Here is a 22,678-nt window from a genome sequence, read left to right on the forward strand (position 1 = left end):
ATAGCCATCTATTTTCTTTAAAAAGGTACATGAATTAGTTAATGTTTGATGACTAGCTATTGAGGTTTGTAAAAAAGACATTTTCTTAATCAGCCCTCTAGAAATTTGCACTGTTTTTATTGTCTCGTTTTATTATAGGGCTTGATGGCTTTCCCTCACGACTTCCTTGCTCTGCTTTTCTCATTAATGAAAAGCTGTGTATTGGGTGAGCATTACAAGGATATAACTTAAGATGCATCCTGGGTGGCTCAGGGTAGAGCACTTGCAACATGCCCTGTGTTTGGTCCGCAGCCCTGGAAAAAATAATCCTGTGAAACTTTCCCCTCTCCTCTGGTTGTTGAGATCCTTAAGAGGTGGCACTTAATATCAAAGAAACCAAAAGAATGCCCCCGAAAGGCTGAGCCTGCAACAGATTTCCTTTGAGTCCTCTGGTCCCATTTTAAAATTATGCTCTTCTGAGCCAGAAAAAGGAAGAGAAGAAAAATTGGATATACCCATATTTTATTTATTCATTCATCCATTGATGGACATTGGAGAAAACCAATGGAAAATGGTAAGGGAAAAATTGTGTGCTGCCAGATTTGGTGGCACATACCTGTCATCCCAGTGATTTGGGAGGTTGAGTCAGGAGGATTCCAAGTTGGAGGCCAGCCTCAGCCACTTAGTGAGACCCTGTCTCAAAGCAAAAGTAAAAAAGTTTGGAATGTATCTCAGTGGTAGAGCAACCCTGGGTTCAATCCCCAGTACCAAACACACACACATACACACACACACACACACACACAAGGAAAAAGAAAAAAAAAAGCAGATTTAGCCTATAGCTCTTATATTATGAAAAACATAAGAAATTTTGGAAATATTCTTCCAGTGTGTAAAAATTACTATCTAATGCACCAAAAAAATCACTTACATCATTGACGGAGAGTGACATTCCAGCATGTCTTTGTCATTTCTGTCTTCCTTATTAAGTGAAAATACCAAGCCAACTTTCATGTGAGGGCTACCCTTGTATATCAATTGCAAACATTATTGGCTGCAGATGCAAAAGAATTTCACAAGAATCCATAAAATCATTCCTTGAAAATCTATTGGTTGTGTGGAATTTAAAATAAAGAATGCTGTATATTTTTTTATGACGTGTCAACTATGTAGCTCACTTCCTTTTTATTAGCAAAATTTATAACAGACTTGTAAACAAATATTTTAATTCATGTATGTTTTGTTCTTGTTGTGGAGTCAGTTGTTGAACGGGGATCCGCATACCCTGGGCAGCCTGATCACCGTCCATACTTACCATTGAGGACACCCACAAGTCTTCTTTAGCAAAGGCCTAAGGGTCAGTGAAAAGCACAGCGTATTTTCCTGCCTTTTAAAACATTGTTGTAAAATACACTTAACATAAAATTTGTCATTTTAAGTAGACATCAGATGTTGTACATTGCACAATGACATTAGATATTCACATTTTTGTGCAGCCCTTATCACCATCCATCTCCACAACTTTTTTTCATAGTTCCAAGCTGAGGTTCTGTATCCATTAAATGATAATCCCCTATTCCCTATTTTGCTGCCTTTCCCTTTGCCCCTGGTAACCTCTGTTCTATTTTTTTTTCTCGTGAATTTGCCTATTCTAGGTACCTCATATAAGTGGAATCAGGGGAATCGTGTGTGTGTGTGTGTGTGTGTGTGTGTGTGTGTGTGTGTGTCTGGCCTATTTCTCTTAGCATGATGCCTTTGAGGTTTATCCATGTTGTTGCATGCAAGAATTCCCACCCTTTTTAAGACTGAATAATATTCCATTGAATGAATATACCCATATTTTATTTATTCATTCATCCATTGATGGACATTTGGGTTGCTTCCGCCTCTGGCTTTGGTGAATAACGCTCTTATGAATGAATGAGTGCAAATATTTGTTCTTTCCTTCCTTCTTACCAATGCTTTTAACTGTGGATCTCCTATAGGACCTGTGAGAGCTGGATAGACCAAAATGGAGCCCTGGGACAAGTCTAACCTTTGTTCTCTTTCATGTTCCCTGTCTGTGTTAGCTCCCTATTCTCAAATGAGAGGATGTGTGCTATGGGAACAGTACACAAAGATGCCAAGTTCAGCTGCAGATATATGATACTGCTGATGCTTTTGCCAATGGCGAGGGTGAAGTACAATGTGAACTACTACCACAGTGCAACCACAACAGTCCCCAGGAACTGGGTGACAGATGCCCCAGGGAGGTGTCTGGTGAGCAAATGGTCTTTGATATTGTGAGATGTTGACCTTAAGGGATGAGGGAAACAGCCAAGGGATTAGCCCCTCTCAGGGTCAGGAAATGCCACTGACCCTGAGCAACTAGTTATGTGGATCTGGATCCAAATAAACTTTTTTAAAAACAATGCTGGAAATAATTTATCCTGATGTGCGCCTCATTGCCGAAAATGTTGATCAGCCTTTCCCAGATGGAATGAATTATTTGCCACTAAAAATTCACTTAAAAATAACATGCCAATCATCATGTTTCATTGTCAGCTTATCTTCTTCTCAAAAGAGCTGAAAATAAAATGGAACATGGAAAAAAGTTTCCCTTTTTTTTTTTTTTTCCTGAGGGAGGAAAAATAGACATTTTTGACTCCTCTAAGCAAATGGTAGAGCCATGTTCTGCAGGGCAAGGTCACTATGACAAATGGTTTTAGGTGACATCAAAGCTTGGAATGGAATCAAAAACACTGAGATGAAGAGCACTTCCAGATATATTTTTAAAATCTTTTGTAAGGCTTAGAAAAGCTTCCTAAGTTGTAGCGTGCTGGCCCTTGTTGATATGCTAAGAACCTTGATAAGGTGCGGGTAGAGGACTGGAAGGTTAGGATTGCTGACCAGGGTTGAGTACTCACACAGCAGCCACCTCTATACCCTCTGCCCTCTGAATTCCCATCTACCAAGACCCCCAGTTAGAGGTATTTGCACTTCTCCTTAAATCTTGCCCTGGTTATGGGACTTGTCTGGAAGATCCCAAATCTGAGTACATGCTGGGCATAGTTACTACAGGGGAAGTCAATAGTAATCCCAGAACTACTCTCTCAGTCGTGCCCAGGTGAGTCCCAGGACTGTCACTGTGGAAAGGGATAGTGCTCTGGACTGAAACTAGTTGCTTCAATCTATGTCTTCACCTGAAGTAGCTCCTACCCCAGCCAACGCCCTTGCTAACACCCCGGCTAACACCTCCAGGACCCCAGCTCAATTCACAGCTAAACTATGGAACCAACCTTGATGCCCTTCAACAGATGAATGGATAAAGAAAATGTGGTACATATACACAATGGAATATCACTTAGCCTTAAAGAAGAATGAGCTGCTATAAACACTGATGTGGCTGTGTCACTATAGTATGCTGATTTTAAGTCCTTTGGGTATAAACCAAAGAGTGGGATAGCTGGGTCAAATAGTGGATCCATTCCAAGTTTTCTGAGGTATCTCCATACTGCTTTCCAAGTGGTTGCCTCAATTTGCAGTCCCACCAGCAATGTATGAGTGTACCTTTCCCCCTACATCCTTGCCAACACTTATTATTGCTCGTGTTCTTGATAATTGCCATTCGGACTGGAGTGAGATGAAATCTTAGTTTTGATTTTTCATTTCTCTAATTGCTAGAGATGTTGAACATTTTTCATATGTTTGTTGATTGATTGTATTTCTTCTTCTGTGAAGTGTCTGGTCAGTTCCTTAGCCCATTTATTGATTGGGTTATTTGGTTTTTTGATGTTAAGTTTTTTGACTTCTTTATATATTCTGGAGATTAGTGCTCCATCTGAGGTGTGTTTGGTAAAGATTTTCTCCCATTTTGTAGGCTCTCTCATCACATTATTGATTGTTTCCTTTGCTGAGAAGAAGCTTTGTAGTTTGAATTTATACCACTTATTGATTCTTGAGTTTACTTCTTGTGCTTTAGGAGTCTTGTTCAGGAAGTCAGGTCCTAAGTCAACATGATGAAGATTTGGGCCTATTTTTTTATTCTGTTAGGCACAGGGTCTCTGTTCTAGACTTAGGTCTTTGATCCACTTTGAGTTGACTTTTGTGCAGGGTGAGAGATAGAGGTTTAGTTTAATTTTGCTACATATGGATTTCCAGTTTTCTTAGCACTATTTTGGTGAATAGGCTATCTTTTCTCCAATGTATGTTTTTGGCACCTTTATCTAGTATGAGATAACTGTATTTATGTGGGTTTGTCTCTGTCATCTACTTTTTAAAAAATATTTATTTTTTAGTTGTAGTTGGAAACAATACCTTTATTTCACTTATTTATTCTTATGTGATGCTGAGGATCGAACCCAGGGTTTTGCACATGGGAGGCAAGCGCTCTACCACTGAGCCACAACCCCAGCCACTCTGTCATCTATTTTGTACCATTGGTCTACGTGTCTTTTGGAACCAATACCATGCTGTTTTTGTTTCTATTGTTCTGTAATATAGTTCAGGGTTTGGTATTGGGATGCCTCCAGGTTCACTCTTCTTGCTGAAGATTGTTTTGGCTATTATGAGTCTTTTATTTTTCCAAATAAATTTCATGATTGATTTTTCTTGTTCTATGAAGAATGTCATTAGGGTTTTAATAGGAATTGCATTAAACCTGTATAACAGTTTTGGTAGTATGGCCATTTTGACGATATTAATTTTGCCTATCCAAGAGCATGAGAGATCTTTCCATCTTCTAAGATCTTCTTCAATTTCTTTTTCTCGTGCTCTGTAGTTTTCATTATAGAGTTCTTTCACCTCTTTTGTTAGGTTGATTCCCAATTATTTTATTTTATTTTATTTTTTTGAGGCTATTGTGAATGGGGTGGTTTTCCTAATTTCTTTTGTATGGATTCATCGCTTACGTGTAGAAATGCATTTGGTTTATGGGTATTTATTTTATATCCTGCTACTTTGCTGAAATCACTGGATATTGATGATCAATCCAATCTCTAGCTTCTCTCCTAAGAATTGGGGTTGAGGTAGGAAATAGGACTGAAGGTCCAACTTTCAATTATGCTTTGTTCTTTCTAGTTAGCAGCCCCCATCCTGAAACTACCTAAATACCAGCTATCTCATTAGTATACAAAAAATATTATCACTCTGGAAATCCTATGGTCTTAGAAGCTCTAGTGTTGGGAACTAGAGACTAAGGGCAAATATTATGACCAAATAAACAACCCTTCTTTTCCTCCTAACACCAAGGAAATAACAAGGATTTTAAGAGCTTTGTGTGAGGAACTGAAGATGAAGATATGCCTTCTAGTACCACAATATCACAGGTAGAAATTCTAAGGATTTATGGAATTAACTTTATTTTTTTCTGACCCTGTTTTAAAAACCAGCACTCACCAGGTGTCTATAAACAACACTTAGTACCTCTGAAAGTGCTGTGGGATAAAGGCTGACTTCCACTTAAAATAAAATTTGCTGGAATACAGATGGACTTCCTATTGGCAAAAGTGAATGAACTTCCACTTAAATATAAACCAATACACAAAGACGAGGAAAGTTTTAAAGGTCAGTTAAAATGTGGAATCTGAAACCACAGCAATGATTTTTTGGGTACCCCATTTTATTAAAAATCATATATCTCTCTTGCAATTTGAATCTTTTACCCATGCATGATTATTTGACATCTTGCTTTGGTCATCTGGAAAATATTGGTTTACTGAGGTATTCAGATCTCTTAAATATTGACATATTTATTATATAATAAAACATCACCTTCATTAAAACCATCAATAAGCTCATCAGAAAAGTCTTAAAGTATTGGGGAGCTGTCAAGTTCATAGTATCAGATACAAGTTTGTGAAAGTTCCAATTTTTACTTTAAAGCTTGAATTTTATCATTGGCAACTAATATTATGAGTTATTTTCTTTCAAGTAACAGGCTTATCTCATTCATTTTTGAGAAAAATGTATGCCAAATAACCAGGTATAAGTAATAATATGTAAATCCTTTCAAATGGCATTCTATGCAGAGTGACTAGTTTAGCTTACAATTTAACTCAAGGGCTTTTGATCAAGATAACCATTCCTAAACTACTAAAAAGATGCTGAAAGTTTCAATAATTTTTTGCAGGTTCAGCAAGGACTTTTTTTTTCTTTTAAATTTATTATTTTATTTTACAGGAAAGTTGCAGATATAATACAAAGAATCCTCATATGCCTGACACCTAGTTTCTTCTAATGTTAAGATCTTATGTACTGTAGGACCTTTAGCAAAACCAAGATCTTAGCATTGTAAAACACTATTAGCAAAACTATAAATAGTAAATTCTCTCCAAATTTCTATTTATGTTTTTTTTTTTTCCCTAATCCAGGATCCACCTAGGATCCCATGTTGCATGGAACTGCTACATCTCCTTAGCACCCTTTAATCCATGACAATTTCAGCAAGGATGTTTTTCAATAAAAATGGCTTTACCCCCTTACCAACACATGGTAATGAAGAATACAATGACTACTATCTTTTTTTTTTCCTGAGAGAGAGAGAGAGAGAGAGAGAGAGAGAGAAAATCTTTTTTTTTTTTTTTTTTTGTAGATGGACACAACACAATGCCTTTATTTTTATGTGGTGCTGAGAATCGAAGCTGGGTCCTGCCCGTGCTAAGCGAGCACTCTACCGCTGAGCCACAATCCCAGCCTGACTACTATCTTTTTAAGGCACACATTTTACCTATCATTACTGCTGTAACTACCAGTGAAAATGCCAACACAATGTAAAAAGTACTAATGTCTTAGTATAAAATGACTTCAGGGACTTCAGAATGAGCTCAGGGACACTCATGGAGCTAGGAGCATATCATACCAACTCCTTGTGAGGTAGAGCTACTCAGATTTTGTTTTTCAGCATCAGACCTGCTACAGCAACACCAGAATCTGACTACCTTTATTCGAATCTTCCCAAAGAGCCAGGCGTGGTGGCGGACACTTGTAATCCCAGCAGGTTGGGAGGCTGAGGCAGCAGGATCGCAAGTTCAAAGCCAGCCTCAGCAAGAGCAAGGCACTAAGCAACTCAGTGAGACCCTGTCTCTAAATAAAATACAAAATAGGGCTGGGATGTGGCTCAGTGGTCGAGTGCCCCTGAGTTCAATCTCTGGTATCCCCCAAACCAAACAAAACTAACAATCAAAAAACTCCCCATAGATGAGTAGCTTTCATCCAGATGGAATAACCAAACTAGGAGCTGACAAGAAGAGCCATGGCACCTTCCAAGAAACTTCTCTTCAGTGCCTTCTTATCCGCATGCCTGGCCAGGACTTCATGATGCCAGGGCCCCACAAGAGGGTCCCCTGTTGTACATAACAGCTTCACAAAACTCAGAAGAGCCATCCTGTCACCATCATGGCCGGGCTCACTCACAGGTACAACTACAGGAACCCAAAGAACAAACTTTGGTGTGCTCCGTAAGTGCTCTCCGTGCCTGTCCTTGGCAATACCTGGTGTCTGTTCTACAAGGAGTGATTTTTGCCTCAAATACTTCTGTCTTTTCTGCAGTATTTCACTCTCCAGAAAACCCTTTTCTGAGACCTTTTTCAGTAGATTACCTGAGAAATGAATCACTGCCAACATAAGGATCACTGCTAAAATGCTCAGCAAGTTAGATGGGAGTGTTCATGCTTCAAACAGGAGCTCTTGGAGGTAGAATACTTTAATAGAAGGAAATAATTCTGTACCAACAAGCATTCAGGTGAGGGTCAGAAGCAAATAGGGGTGATTCTGGAGCCCCTGAAATTACATCAAGGGTCTCCTTGGCCCAGGCAGTCAGAGGAACTGAATAATTAAATGACTGGAGGAGAGAGAAAACACATTAAGTGGTTTATCTCATCTTTTTAAATTTTTTTAAATTTATATATGACAGTGGAATGCATTACAATTCTTATTACACATATAGAGCACAATTTTTCATATCTCTGGTTGTATACAAAGCATATTCACACCAATTCGTGTCTTCATACATGTACTTTGGATAATAATGTCCATCACATTCCACCATCATTTCTAACCCCATGCCCCCTCCCTTCCCCTCCCACCCCCTGCCCTATCTAGAGTTCATCTATTCCTCCCACGCTCCCCCTCCCTATCCCACTATGAATCATAGAGCACTAATCTCTAGGGTATATAAAGAACTCAAAAAGTTAAAACACCAAAAAATTCAAATAACCCAATCAATAAATGGGCCAAGGACCTGAAGAGACACTTCTCAGAAGATGATGTACAATCAATCAACAAATATATGAAAAAAATATTCATCATTGCTAACAATTAGAGAAATGCAAATCAAAACCACTCTAAGATTTCATCTCACTCCAGTCAGAATGGCAGCTATTATGCATACAAACAACAATAAGTGTTGGTGAGGATGTGGGGAAAAAGGTACACTCATACACTGCTGGTGGGACTGCAAATTGGTGCAGTAAATATGGAAAGCAGTATGGAGATTCCTTGGAAAATTGGGAATGGAACCACCATTTGACCCAGCTATCCCTCTCCTTGGTCTATACCCAAAGGACTTAAAAACAGCATACTACAGGGACACAGCCACATCAATGTTTATAGCAGCACAATTCACAATAGCTAAACTGTGGGACCAACTTAGATGCCCTTCAGTAGAGAAATGGAGAGAAAAAATGTGTCATAGATACACAATGGAATATTATTACTCTGCAATAAAAGAGAATAAAATCATGGCATTTGCAGGTAAATGCATGAAGTTAGGGAAGATAATGCTAAGTGAAGTTAGCCAATCCCAAATAACCAAATGCTGAATGTCTTTCTTTGATAAAAGGTTTATCTCCTCTTGAGATGAAGATTGTAGTTTTTTTTTTTTATATTAGTTTCTAATGAATGAAAAATATACAATATTTTTTCAAAGGCAAAGAACAGAGGTTCATTTGGGAAAGTAGATACATATTCAAGGCATAATGGAGGCATTCTCAAGACAGACAGCTTTGGGGTAAAGCAAGGGAGCATGTGGGCTATTTTCTGGAGAGAGACTGCCACAATACACAAATTTTACATTGTCCAAGGACAAACAGAACAATGACCTGTCTCAGTTTACATAGATGATTTTGTGTTGATCATTTCCGTTGTTCCCCCTTGTTTGTAGGTGTTTGGACAAGTAGGTCATGTTTTTTAATATTTAGGGTGCAAGTGTCCTCCCCACTCTCCTGCTTTCCTGATTAAGGAGGCTTTCCCCTGGTTTTGATGCAGAGTCAGACAGCGGGGTGCAACAGGGAACATCTCTGGATACCTAAATTCAGCAGCTCTGTCAGTTAACCTGGCTCCTCCTCCACACCACATGGAACAAATGAGGTGCAGGGGAAGGTACACTGGGGGACAGCTAGTGCTGCTGAGTGGACATCTTGTACCTGAAATGCATACCTCCCTTCCAGTAGAGGTATCAGTGCTCTGGGCACTGCATCTGCAGAAGGCCAAACTGGCTTTTCTTTCAAGCCCTGAATTATGAAACAGTGTTGAGCACGTTTTGGAAAATCCCTCTGTGTTTTTCTAGATGTGCTCACTTGGTCTTTCACTTGTCATCTGGTCCCAGGAAGACTTTTCAACATCTGCCTCTCGTCCTTGCTGACTTCATTCTGAGCAAATAAGAATGGCCAATTGACATTTAGGAAATAAAATCCAATCTTCAAAAATGACAGCATTTTAAACGACTCTGTCATTAAAAGGAGGGACTGTGTTCTGTATCCCTCCTCCAGGGTTTTAACCTTTAGAAAGCAGGGAGGAGCCAGGGGCTTAGAATGATGGGTTTTGGAGCTCACGTGGTACAACTTCAGAGCTCCTGACTTACCAGTGGATGTGGGCCCTGATGGGTTGTGTCTGTCCTACTGGACTGTCCTGCGAAGGCCAATTATTGTACCATCCCCACAACCTGCAACATCCCTCCTGTTCTTCTGCCGCCAGACTTTTGGTCATGTGACTCTCTTTCCTGTCTGAAATCACCCTCTTGTGCCTTGCTCCCCTAGAATACCTAAATCTTACTGTTTTTCAAGGCCCAGCTCTGAGTCTGACTTATCTGAGAAGTGTTCTTTCTGATTCATCAACATCTCTGCAATACAGATAATGCTGACGAGGACTACCTGTTGCTGAATAGCCTCTGTGTACCAGACACTGTAGTAAGCCCCTATATCATCTCATTTAATCTCCATAATAACCTTGTTACTTGTGGGTATGAAAAGCTCAGAGAATATGAATGCACTACTCATATCATACCCTGAAGTGACAGAACTGGAACTCTAGCCTGGTTTATCTGGCTCTAAAGAGCAGGCTGCTCACTGCTTTTGAGTCTGCCCTCCTGAAAGTTGCTAATTATCTAAGCGTAGGAAGCCGATGAAGCTAGATGGGACCTCAAGATCATATCATCCCATCTCTCATTTTACAGCTGAGAAACTTAAAGCCCCAAAAGGAAAAATACTTGACCTGGGTAAAATGGTGAAGTGTTGGCAGTGTTAGACACATACCAATTTTCCTGGATCTGACTCATTTATTATTTATTTACTCAACAAACATGCATTCGGTCCTACTATATTTAAGGCACTTTATTGGGTCGCTGTATCTTCATTGGGTATACTCCTTTTGTAAGATTAAAGTACATCATGCAAATACACAGTAGCATGGAGTTAACTTGAGGCAGATTAACTCAAATTTCATGGCAACTCAGATTAAAGTATTCCTGATTATTTTTGTATACTTATGTTAGAAATTCATAAAGATATGGAATCAGAAAGGCTGTGCTTCTGAACAGTATTTTTAAATATTTGGTTTAGTTACTTCTAGTCACAGAATAGGGCACAACTGACACACTATGTACTATATACTGAAACAGCAAGCAAGGCTTCATTGCATTTGCTACCTTCAGTGTAATTCCAATGGATATTAATGCATAGTTCTTGAAAAATTTTGGCTACTTACATGATGTCAGACATTGCAAATGACTCAACTTGTTTCTCTTTTGGAGTAGTTTAATAGATTGTTTTACAATGCAAGATGCAAGATAGATGTTAAGAATATTTCCCACTGGCAACAGTTTATTTTTGTGACTCAACTTAATCTTGATGTTGAATTACCAGATTATTGAAAATAATTTTATTACTAAATTTGGTATAACACTGTGGCTGTCATTTGTGATTCCAAATTTTAAATTTACCTGTTAATCTAAACCTCCAGGCTCAAACTTAAAAAAAATGAGAAACAGAACTAGATTATTTCTGGTAAAAATTTTGATTTTTTTTTTTTTTTGGTAGTGGGGATTGAGCCCAGGGGTGCTTAACCACTGAGCCACACCCCAGCCCTTTGTTTTTTTTGAGACAAGATCTAAATTGCTCAGAGCCTAGCTAAGTTGCTGAGGCTAGCTTTGAACTTAGTATCTTTCTGCCTTAGCTTCCCCAGCCACTGGGATTATAGGTGTGTGCCATAGCACCTGGCAAATTTTGAATCTTTGATACTATGAATCTGTCAAGCAAATGCATGATTGGCTGGACATTTTTATAAAGCTTGTTATCTGTGATTTTTCTTGAGCTTAATGCTAACTTCTTATAAAATTTATTAGTAAAATATCTGATAATATGTACATTTAAAATACATTTCCATTGTTCTTCATTTTTTTTCCCTTAAAATTCCATGTTTTTGTTTGGAACCATTTTCCTTTAATCTTAAGAATTTAGGATAGTATTTTAGGGCATGACTGCTGGTGATGAATTGTCTCAGCTTTTCTTTGAACATATCTTTATTAAAATTTTGAAAGCTACCTAGAGTATAAAATTGTAGGATGTCAGTTATTTTCTTTCAGCAATTTAAAGATGTCATTCCATCATCACCTGGGTTTCAGTTTAAGAAATCGGCCATCTGGTTAATTATTTGAAGGTAATGCGTTTTTTCCCCCTCTTCTGGCTGTTTTAAAGATTTGCTCTTTATGATTTTTAGCATCTTACTCCTATGTGTCTAGGAATGGTCTGTTTGCATTTCTGCTGCTGGGGTTTTGAAGAAATTCTTGAATTTGTGGGTTGATGTCTTTTGTTGTTTCAAGTCTCAATATTGTTTTCACTATTGCTTCTGCCCATCCTCTCCCTCCCATTATTCATATTAGAAGTTTCCAGGGTGTTCCATGTATTTCCTATGCTCATTTCTCTTTTTCAATCTCTTTAGTTTGCATGTTTTCTTTTGACCTGCATCCCAGCTTACCTATCTTCTATTGTATGTAATCAACTGTTAAAGTTATCAATTGAGAACCTAAGTTTGGATTCTGTTTCACTTTTAGCATTTCCTTTTTATTGATTTATTTTTTTATTAGTTGCTCATGACAATACAATGATCTTGACATATCATACATTTGATTTAAATGGGGTATGAATTCTCATTTTTCCACATGTCCAGGTTGCAGGATAGCATTTCCTTTTAATTTTAAAAAGATTTCAATTCTCTAGTGCAATTCTCCATTTTAAAGTCTATCCTCATATTTTTATTTTCTTGAGTATATTAATCAGTTAAAGTTCTTCTCTGCTAACTCCAATGTCTAGATCACGTGTACAACCTGCTATCTGATCTGCCCCCCAATTGCTGGTTACATGATTATCTTCTGGTGCGTCTAACACTTTTTTAATCAAACGCTGGACATCATGAGGTCTCAGACAGGTTTACATTCCTCCAGAGAGGACTCACTTTCCTCTGCTAAGCAGAGGGGGCTGATTGTTTTAATCCAGTTATGGGCAGAGGCTGGGTTGCAGTGTTGGTAAGGTATATATGTAGTCTGTTTACCCCGTTGCTGAGTCATAGCCCTCTATATCTTTCAACAAGTCTGGTGTGTTTCCCAGCGCATCTCCTCATGGTAAGTCCTGAACTTTATTATTGGTCTCCTCAGCACAGTGAAAGCAATTTTTGTAGAACTTTCTTTATTGTGATAAAAATGAACATAAAACTTACCATTTACTCATTTTTTTCACAATACCTTTATTTACTTATTTTTTATGTGGTGCTGAGGATCAAATCCAGTGTCTCACAAGTGCTAGGCAAGCCTCTAGCACTGAGCTACAACCCCAGCCCCCATTTACTTTTTAAAAAGTATTTTTTTATCAAGGTTTCTTAGCCTCCTTTCCTGTATAACTTCAAAATCCGACAAACATTTTGAGGGGAAAATTGTGAATAAAGCTTCCTAGGTCTCTAGTTTTGTCACTCAAGCATGAATTGACCAGTTCTTTTGGGTCCTCAGTCTCCTAGTGGCCAACCTCAGTTCTCAGCGTCTGGTCCCCAAGGAAAAACAAAATTCAGCTCACCTCTTGGAAGCTTCTTCTCTCTCCCTAAACTTAGGACTGCAAGCCATTGTTGCTTGGCAGCTCTCTAGTGCATTTAAAGAGATGATTTTTGTAATTTATCTGTATTTGCTAGTTGTTCTTGATGGAATATTCATTCGCAACAACCGAATCTATCCTTTGGGACACCTAAATATCCTCTGACTTAAATTCAGAGGCTTTCCCTAGCTTACCTACCTTTTTATTTCAAGAATTATTGATTTAGGTTGTGAAAACACTTGCCTGGATCAGTGGAAATACATCTCCCTCAAATTCTAAGTCCATTTTCCACTTTTTTTCTGTCAAATATCTTATCAAGATACATGGATGGCCTAAATTTCATCTTTTATTTGTTCTGTCAATATTTGGAGAAATGTTGACAGTGAAAAAGGTCCAGATATATGAGTGAACAAATGGTTAGAAGGAAAATAAACAGTTTTAAGAAAAAGCAAATCTTTAAGTGTATAATAGAAACACTTGAATGAAGAGAATAACATGTTGCGTAAATACATATTCACTAAGTAATTGCTATTAAATCCTTTACTATTGCTTTTCCCCCCCTTTAACTTCACTTTAGAGTTATAGATGAATTCATTCCTATTTTTTCAAGTTATGCAATTATAAGTGACATGCTGAACAAGGATCTCTCCTCATTTCCATTGGGGAATATAGTCCGTTGATTCTTACTTTGTAATGTATCTTGTAACCACTGATTGTAGTCTCATTTAGAAATTGTGTTATACTCATCTTTGTGTTATTAGCTGCTAGTTCTGGTATGAAACACATAATCATGAAGTGGCTATAGTTTCATTTCATGCATCCTAATTTTATTTCTTCTTTTCCATTCCATTGCCACCATCTTGGCTCTGGTGCTTTCTGTACTTGGAATACAATAGGTTACTAAATTTTTCTCTTGCATACCCATCCTCCTTGCTCCACCTGCCAAATACATTTTATATATCTCTCTGATGATTCTATCTAAACTAATTCATTATTACCTAGCTTAAAAATTTTTCTGTCAGAGGATGCTTGAAGCTTTTAATGATTGCTAGTTTTCCCTGTAGTTATAGAAATATTTAATTTGCTTCACACTAATAACTTGGGAACTTGTTAAAAATACAAAAACTTGGATTACACCTGGATCAAAATTCCCAAAGACTGAGAATCTTTACCTATCAAGCATCCAGGTAATTTTTACTATATTGAATATAGATTCTAACTCCAGCCCTTTGAGACCACGGCAGTCACCAAATTTTTGTTCTATTTATTTATTATAAATTGAGAGGCTAAGTTAAATTATCACTAAGGCTCCTTCTGACAGCATTGTAGCATTTCCGAACTTGGTTTAATTTCCTGATTTATATTGCCCACCCCCCCCCCCCCACTTCTCTAGGTTAACTTATCCAAATGCTGTTTGGGTTCTAATCATCTTTAAGATTTCATTGGCACTCAGCTTAAGCTTCTTTGACCTCTTAGGCATTTTTATATGTGACATCTGCTCTCCCACTGGGTAATAGGATCTCACCAGTCTCCCTGTATTCCTAAATGCCCAGCATAAGGTGGATATACAATGTTTATTGATTTTTATTTTCTGCTCAAGACCATGAACTCTTGCTTTTGCCATTTGCTTTATTCCAATAAAAGCTATGTTGAAAATCTTTTTAGCCCAATGAGCTTTCTTTATTGAACTGAAGATATCCAACTCATATTCTATTTACCCTATAAATTTTCTTTTATGATTGCTCATCCTCTAGTTTCCCACTGATTATTTCTCCAAAAGTAGCTCTCTTCTGGCCTCTGCTGGTGTGAAAGCAGACAAATAATTCATGAATTCTTTGCTTGACTGTGGGGTGCAAATTCACTACCCAACCATTCTAACATCATCAAGTACAAGAGAAAGACTCTGAGATGTCTCTGAAACTGCTACATATGTTGAAAATAGACAAATTAATGGTAGAATTTGAGACGCAATTCAAATGTTTATTTTTGAATCAAAGTTTTCAAAATTAAATTCATGCTTATTATGTTAATGTGCAGAGACAATGGAGTAAGACCCTTAGAGTGTTTCATTAATGTTGGTAAATAAATGAGTTTGTGCTATTTGATTTAAGTAACACTTCTTTTTTTGGAACAAAATTGTGACTTAAAGACAATCTTCAATTTTGTCGTCTTTCAAAGTTATTATTTTAGAGCATCTGAGAATACCCTGCCTTCATCTTAAAATACACACCTCAGAAGCAGTTTACTTTGAGTTACTAATATACTGGGTGTAGTAGCAGCAGACTTTTCAGATGGACTGTGGGAAAATATTTCACTGCATGAAAGGTTTTTAGGATGTGTATGTGTTTCATTTAGCTTTTCTCTCAAGGTAACATATTATGTCTTCTACATACATTTGGATACCCGCGATGAACACCTTCAATGTATCTCCTTTGGCAACCTTAGATTTCAAATGATTTAATCTAAGTACCTGTTAATAAAAGGCAGGAAAGGTGTTAAGTGCTAAGATAGAGGTTCTGCATTTCCCCGAAGTTTAAATCAGAGCTTTTCAACATCAAAAAGCTTACAACCTGGGCTGGGGTTGTGGCTCAGAGGTAAGAGTGCTCTCCTCGCACGTGCAAGACCCTGGTTTTGATCCTCAGCACCACATAAAAATAAATAAGTGAAATAAAGGTATTGTGTCCAACTACAACTAAAAAATATTTTTTTTTTTAAAAAAGTTTACAACCTGAAATTATATATAACTATATATCATCAGCAGAAATAGGTATTTGAATGAATATACAAATACTTTAAAATGTACAAAGCCTCTTTATATACACTATTTTTAAAAGAAAAGTTTGAGAGTGCACTATGTCATAAACTGCCACTTGTATTTAAATGTACCCTTCTGATTCAAGTGGTCTAAGAAATGTCTGTTTTGGACTGGGCGAATAGCTTGGTGATACAGTGCTTGCCTAACCCGTGTAAGAGCATTGGTTTTGGATCTCTGAAACTTAATTAAAAAAAAAAAAAAAAAAGAGCCTATTTCATTACTCCATTTAAGGGTAGAAGTGGTCAACAGCAGATAAAAAGAGAGAACTCAGTTGCAAACACACAGGGTGACTGAAGATAAAATGAAAAATACTAGTTACAAATGGGTTAGAGGTTTGAAGTTACAATCAGGTAGACAATCTATTCCTCTCCCTGCTTAGGCTGCCTTCTAAAAAGCAAAATCTACTGTAGGTATACAGTGGAAACCTATATTCTGTGGTGCCCTGTTCAAATCTAGGCATCTCTCCAACTCCTGGCATGGGCTCTATGCTATTGGGGATGTGAGCTCTGACTCTGGAAGTAGGCAATTAGGATCTAATTCTAACTTTCCAGTTATTAGAGGTAACCATGTGACAATTCTGGCCACTGAGATTTTTAGGAACCCTGAGAAGTAAAGACTGTCTATAAGGTTATTTAGGCTCAGTGAAGCATTCCATTCAGTGTCTCTTCTTATTTCTGCTTACATAAGACTGCCAACATATGGATTAAAGGAACATGCAAAACAGACTCTGGTTAAAAAAAAATCCCTTGAAGAGGTGACCCACATTTGATCAGTTACCTTAATGACTGAGTTACTACTACTGGAAGGCAGAAAGTTTCTAAATTGGTGTCTATTCTGAGGCCAAATGGAAAGTTCATAACATTAGTCAAACCAGAGAAATAAAATATATGAACCTGAACACATGGGCAGAAAAGAACTCAATAAAATCAGCTTGAAAAATGCACCAGAAACAAAACAAACTACGATTAAAAGAAAATTTGTGAAGGCTAGAATATTATGAGCGGATTAAAGGATCATGTTAATTTATAGTTTTCTGGTATCTGTGAAATACACTGAAAAGAATTTATTACAGAGTAATATGTCATTTCCATTCAAAAGAAGCTAAAGAGTTAAATGGGGGGCTGGGATTGTGGCTCAGTGCCAGAGCGCTTGCCTAGCGTGTGTGAGGCACTGGATTTGATTCTCAGCACTGTATGTATCAATACATAAAAAAATAAAGGTCCACTGACAACTAAAAAAAATTGAAAAAAAAAAAAAAAAAAAAAAAGAGTTAAGTGGGTTACTAAAATTTAGCCTTTTAAAAAAATGTCACTGGTATGAACTACCAAAGAGCAAATGATTAAGAGAATGAAAATCTGCAATGATTAACATGAAGTCATGCTGAATGAAAATAAAAGGATGGAGTAAAAAGAAAACATCTGTGAGGAACAAATCATGGACAACAATCATCATATTTTCAAAACCATAATTACCAAATAAAGTAAATAACAACTCTTAAGTTAGAGTGCAAAATGCACCTTATTATTTTAAAGGTGCAAAAGCAAGAAATATAAACACATCCACCTTTTAAATAGTTGTATGGTAAGGTAATGATATTTAGAAACATTTTTAATAGAAAAATGATTTATAAATCAATTTACAAAAGATCAAAAAATCAATGTTTAATACCAACTTAACTATAAATAACTAATAGGGGAAAAACTTTTCTCTATCCTTCTGTTTTCGCTTCAAAATCTATGTCTTCTGCTCCTTGCCTTTTGGAGAAAACATTGCGTTGTAAGGCTGCCGTCTTTTTGGACGAGGACAAAGATCAAGATCTTCCTTAATGTAACCTTAAAAACAAATTATAAATTTAGAAGAGTATATTTGCAACATAAATTTATTTCTGTACACACCCAGTAACTATTTGTCTTTATATAATGCCTTTTAAGTTTGTGTGGTTCTTGTGATTTTTTTTTTAGCTGTGCAACACAATGACTGTATTACTTAGCACCAGTCTGCTCATTTATAGTAACAGTAAAAGCTGCTAACATTTATCAAAGCTTTGATATGTTAACTCAGACAACCCTCACACTCCTGTGAAGCAGCTTCCACTATACGTATTTTACTCATGAGGTAATGGAGACCCAGGGAGGTTGAATCAATTTTATCAAGTTCACAAAGCTAGGAAGTGGAAGAGCTGGAACCTTGCCCAACCTCTAATTCCAGAACCAAAGTTCTTAGGTATGTTCCTATTCTGCCTCCCAGAGGTTGTAAATGGGAACAAAACATGAACTCTATTATGGTAAATTCTAGATGCTTATTAAAAAGATTTTTTTGAATTAGTTGTTTATTAGATGACATGCATTTATACTCTTCAGACCATTAAGATTCTCCCACGGTGTTTCCACTCATGTAATTTTCAGGGAAGGACTGTGCTCTGCCACACTTCTGGACCTTACCAGGGGTACAAACACAGGTTTTAGCCTGATTATATGATCCAATGTAGCGACCGGGCAGAGAGAGATTATATCAAGGAGACTTATTCCAATTTGTCAATGAGGAAAGTGAAAATATGATTAATAGCTGCCCAAGACTTTGCATCTTTTGGAAAAACTATCTCACAGTAAAATATATAAAAACCTTCCTAAAAGTGAGTAAGTTTCTTCCATTTTGCTAGTCATACATCTAGACCTACAACTCCTAACTGAGGCTAGCATAAGATAGCAAGGTTGAACTGAAATTCTAGATGATAATCTTTATTATCTAATGCTTATTCAATGCTACTCTATCTTCTTGTAGGTAAAACTTTTAGATATTTATCTAAATCTAGGCGTGAGACCTGAGAGCTACTAAATGTTATAAATTTGAATTTCAAGTTATATATACTCTGAACTTACTATATTTTCAGTCGCATCTCAGAAAACATATTACAATTTTCATAAAAGTCATAATAAGACTTTCATAAAACCACAAGACTTGGCCTATAACCAGGGTGTCTTCAGATCATGGTGAAAACAGCAAAATATACTAAGAGTTCAGATTAATCCCTGCTTAGCTAATATATTCTGTCCTATTGGCTTTTTTCTAAACAGTTTCTTCATTGAGGTACACTGGGAACATAGTAAACTGCACAAATTTAACATGAACATTTATCCATCCCTTATGTTTTAGAATGATTGTGAACTAAAAAGTTTCATAAGGCATAAAAGTGCATTCTTTTATTAAAAGAATATATGAGTAAATGTCTGTACAAATCAGATTTATACAGACAAAAAAGTACCTAAGCATGCAGTAAACACAGGGAGTAAAATCTTGAATTAAAGAGGTCCTACCACAAAGACTAGCTATTAGATGCTCTTATAAGTTCCCCTAGAATATTTTCACAATGATGGGTTTGTGCAATGGATGCTGCTTAACTGAATGACTCTTTTAAAGGCAAGGACTCTAGATCATTTTATTTTATTTGGAACAATGGTCACAATGAAGTTCCAAAATGGAACAATGATTATGAGAGATTATGAATGATTATATTGCCCAAGTACAGTCATATGTGGCTTAATGATGGGTGCATGTCCTGAGAAATGTCATTACACAATTGTATTGTGAGGACTCCACAGAGTGTATGAACACAAACTAAGATGGGAACATCATTGCTGGGCAATATAATCCCATGGAACCACTGTTGTATATGTGACCCACTGTTGACTGAAAGGTCATTATGCACTACATGGCTGTACTGAGAATGATTAGATTGATAGTCCCAGCCTGAGCACAGAAATGGGAGTATGCCGACCCAGAGACAGTATAACATGAGGACTTCAGAGCACTACAACTAAATTTGAGAGAAAATTAATATAAACCAAGAAAGTTCAGGCATGAATTTTTTAAACACTGCACTTCTGGTGAGTGATAATGCTGACAAGATAGCAACAAAAATCATTACTCATGATCTTTTACTGGCAGTTTTAAAGATGTGTACATTCTTAAATTAAATGTAAGTGCCATATTTGAAGGAGCCAGCAGCATGTCAATAATCTAACAAACATCTTTTTTTTTTTTTTTTAAACTCAGATACAGTTTTTAAACACCTGGCATTCTGGATTAAGTGAGGTTTCAAAATATAAACTTTGTAACAGATTCTTTTATTAAAAAGTCTCTCATTCAAGTAATCATAAATTATGTCTGATCTCAATTAAACTATCAGAGGAGTTGAAGGCAAGTCTTTAATCTTTACGAATTTATTATTATGTTACAGAACTAGTACTTAATTTGCTGCAGAAAAAGGTTTATGTCCAGACTTAGGTATATACAATATTAAAACAACTAATTCCAAAAGTTTTACAATCTATACTCTCACCTCTTTCCATACAAGTCTGTGTGGAAGGAAAACCAACTTCCCAGAAATTCTCTGGTGTGTTGGGTGGAATGTAGCGAAATCGGTGTCTTGAGCAGGCAGCTAACTTCTTCTCTCGTTCTTCTGCTGGCATATCTGCATAATACTAATAACAAAAATTGGAAAGTGTTTTCAATTAGGAATAAAAAAAAAAGAGTGTCATGCTAATTTATCATAAACTAGATGCCAAACATGTCACTGTTTGAAATATTAAGTATTCTAAGGAAATTTAATACTCACTGATAATAATATCAGTAATTAAAACTTGTAGTATTAATTATTTACAGCAATCAGTGCTGGTAACGGTCTGTAAAATGTTTGTTTCACGAGTCAGAAAGGGAGCTTGCATTACAATATAAATTAATATACTACCTATTTCATTAATAACAACTTGCAATAAAAGACAAAAAATGTATCTGGCTCAATAATCCGACTCATTCTCATGAAAATGGCCTCTTATTGTCCTTATACAAAATTTTTATGGACTTGAGGTACTACATTGACTTGTTTACAGGTGCCCTACCCTGTATTTTCCTTTAATGCAAAAAAAAAAAAAAAAAAAAAAAAAAGCCATTTGAACTTTACCATGTGCTTCACGACATGTTAATTTGTGTACAAACTCTTCATTCTGCCAGACCAGTAAAAAATTAGAGGTCTACAGTTTTCTCAACTGTTATTTAGATACAACATGTGTTTAAAAGAAATTTATTTTTATCTCTATAGAGTTTTTTAAAAAATAACAAATCTTCAATTTATGTGAAGCAATTCTGTTTCAAAAACTTTTAAGTTACAGCAGTCACAGGAAAAACAGGGAATAGTCAGAAACAATCAAAGAATGATCATGAGTACTGCTTTTTGATTTGTTTTTAACACTGTCATGGCTTTATTAAAAAACACAGTTGCACAAAAGTATTAACCTCAAAATTTAAGGAGAGATTCTTAAAGAACTTAACACACTATATACATACTAGAATTCAAAGAGCATTAAAATAGGACCCCAAACTTCTACAAAATATAACCCCCCCTTACTTATTTGCATGAAAATACCATCCACAAAGCTAAATAAGTTCTTAAAAGTTATCTGGAGGTTCACTATGTGTTGTTTTCAAACCAAAGAACTCTAATTTTGATTGGATAATAAGATGATTGATAAGAAAGTCAATACATAGATTTCATTTTAAAAATAAGTATTTTATAATCTGGCATAGTATTGTAATAAGAATTCTTAGAGACTAAAGCAGGGCATATCAATTGTTAACAATTAGGAGAAAAATGTTAATCTTTTGTACTTTCTGATCCCCCTACTAAATTTATTCCAAGTGTTTTATTTCAGTCAGTTGTGCAACTTTTTAGTTTCTCCACAAATAACCTTTAAAATGCCAAGTCATACATTTTAAACTAAAAAAAAAAGACACACACACAAAAAAACCAAGCAGCAGCAGTACTACATTCATAATTTAAATGTGTCCCAGTAGAGAAGAATAGCTTCAATTAGTTTACTGACACTTTTAAAAACCTGCATTACAAATATTCAAAACAAAGAAAAAATTTTTAGATAGTCAAGCTAAACAAAGAAATAACCTTGAAAATGGAGCCTCCGTGACAAAAACAGAGATGTACTTGTCTATTCATTATATTTTATTTAGTAGCCATGTAAGTAAGCACACACTCGTACTTATTCCAAATATTCTTCTATTTTAATGGACAGTCACTTGAAAATGAGTCTTAATTTTAATATTTAATCCCAAATATTTTTCCAACTGCCTACAATATTCCAATTAAATGCTACATCTGGTAATGTTTTAAAACTATAGGAACAACTAAAGGTTCTACTCAGAAAAATTAAAAATACTGCACAGGGTTGGTACCCAAATAATTTGGGATGCAAACTTAAAAATTAACATAAATGTCTCATTAATTATCAACAGGCAATGACACTGATGCTAATTCAAAAACCTTCCCCTGCTTCTTTACTTTCTTCATCCTACTTATATGGTCTTATGTGTTGTCAGTCAAGAAAGATTTACAATAAGCAGAGCTTGCTGCCTAAAATTGAATCAATAACATTATTTGTATCTCAGAAAATTCTCAGTTTCTTCTACTCTGTTTAAAACCCAGAGAGATCTGAAAAGGTGGTTGAGGTATAAAACTAAAGGTTTTCTGGGTATCCAGAAGTTC

The 22,678-nt window shown here is 36.3% G+C and overlaps 1 protein-coding gene across 3 annotated transcripts in view; it reads right to left on the reverse strand.

Moving 5' to 3' along the window:
* Nucleotides 1–17,588: 17,588 nt before the first annotated feature.
* Rbbp8 (RB binding protein 8, endonuclease) overlaps nt 17,589–22,678 on the reverse strand; it is a 67,781-nt gene continuing 62,691 nt past the window's right edge. For 2 of the 3 annotated variants that reach the window (XM_071602668.1, XM_027935660.2), the window contains exon 18: nt 20,405–20,606. In XM_071602668.1, the coding sequence (XP_071458769.1) occupies nt 20,406–20,606 (201 nt within the window). In that variant the 3' untranslated portion in view covers nt 20,405. Of the gene's footprint in view, nt 17,958–20,404; nt 20,607–22,678 lie in introns of those variants that run through there. The other variant, XM_071602669.1, reaches the window with a different exon arrangement.

The sequence above is a fragment of the Marmota flaviventris genome, chromosome 16 (genome assembly GCF_047511675.1).
Source record: "Marmota flaviventris isolate mMarFla1 chromosome 16, mMarFla1.hap1, whole genome shotgun sequence".
In the NCBI taxonomy this organism is placed as follows: domain Eukaryota; kingdom Metazoa; phylum Chordata; class Mammalia; order Rodentia; family Sciuridae; genus Marmota; species Marmota flaviventris.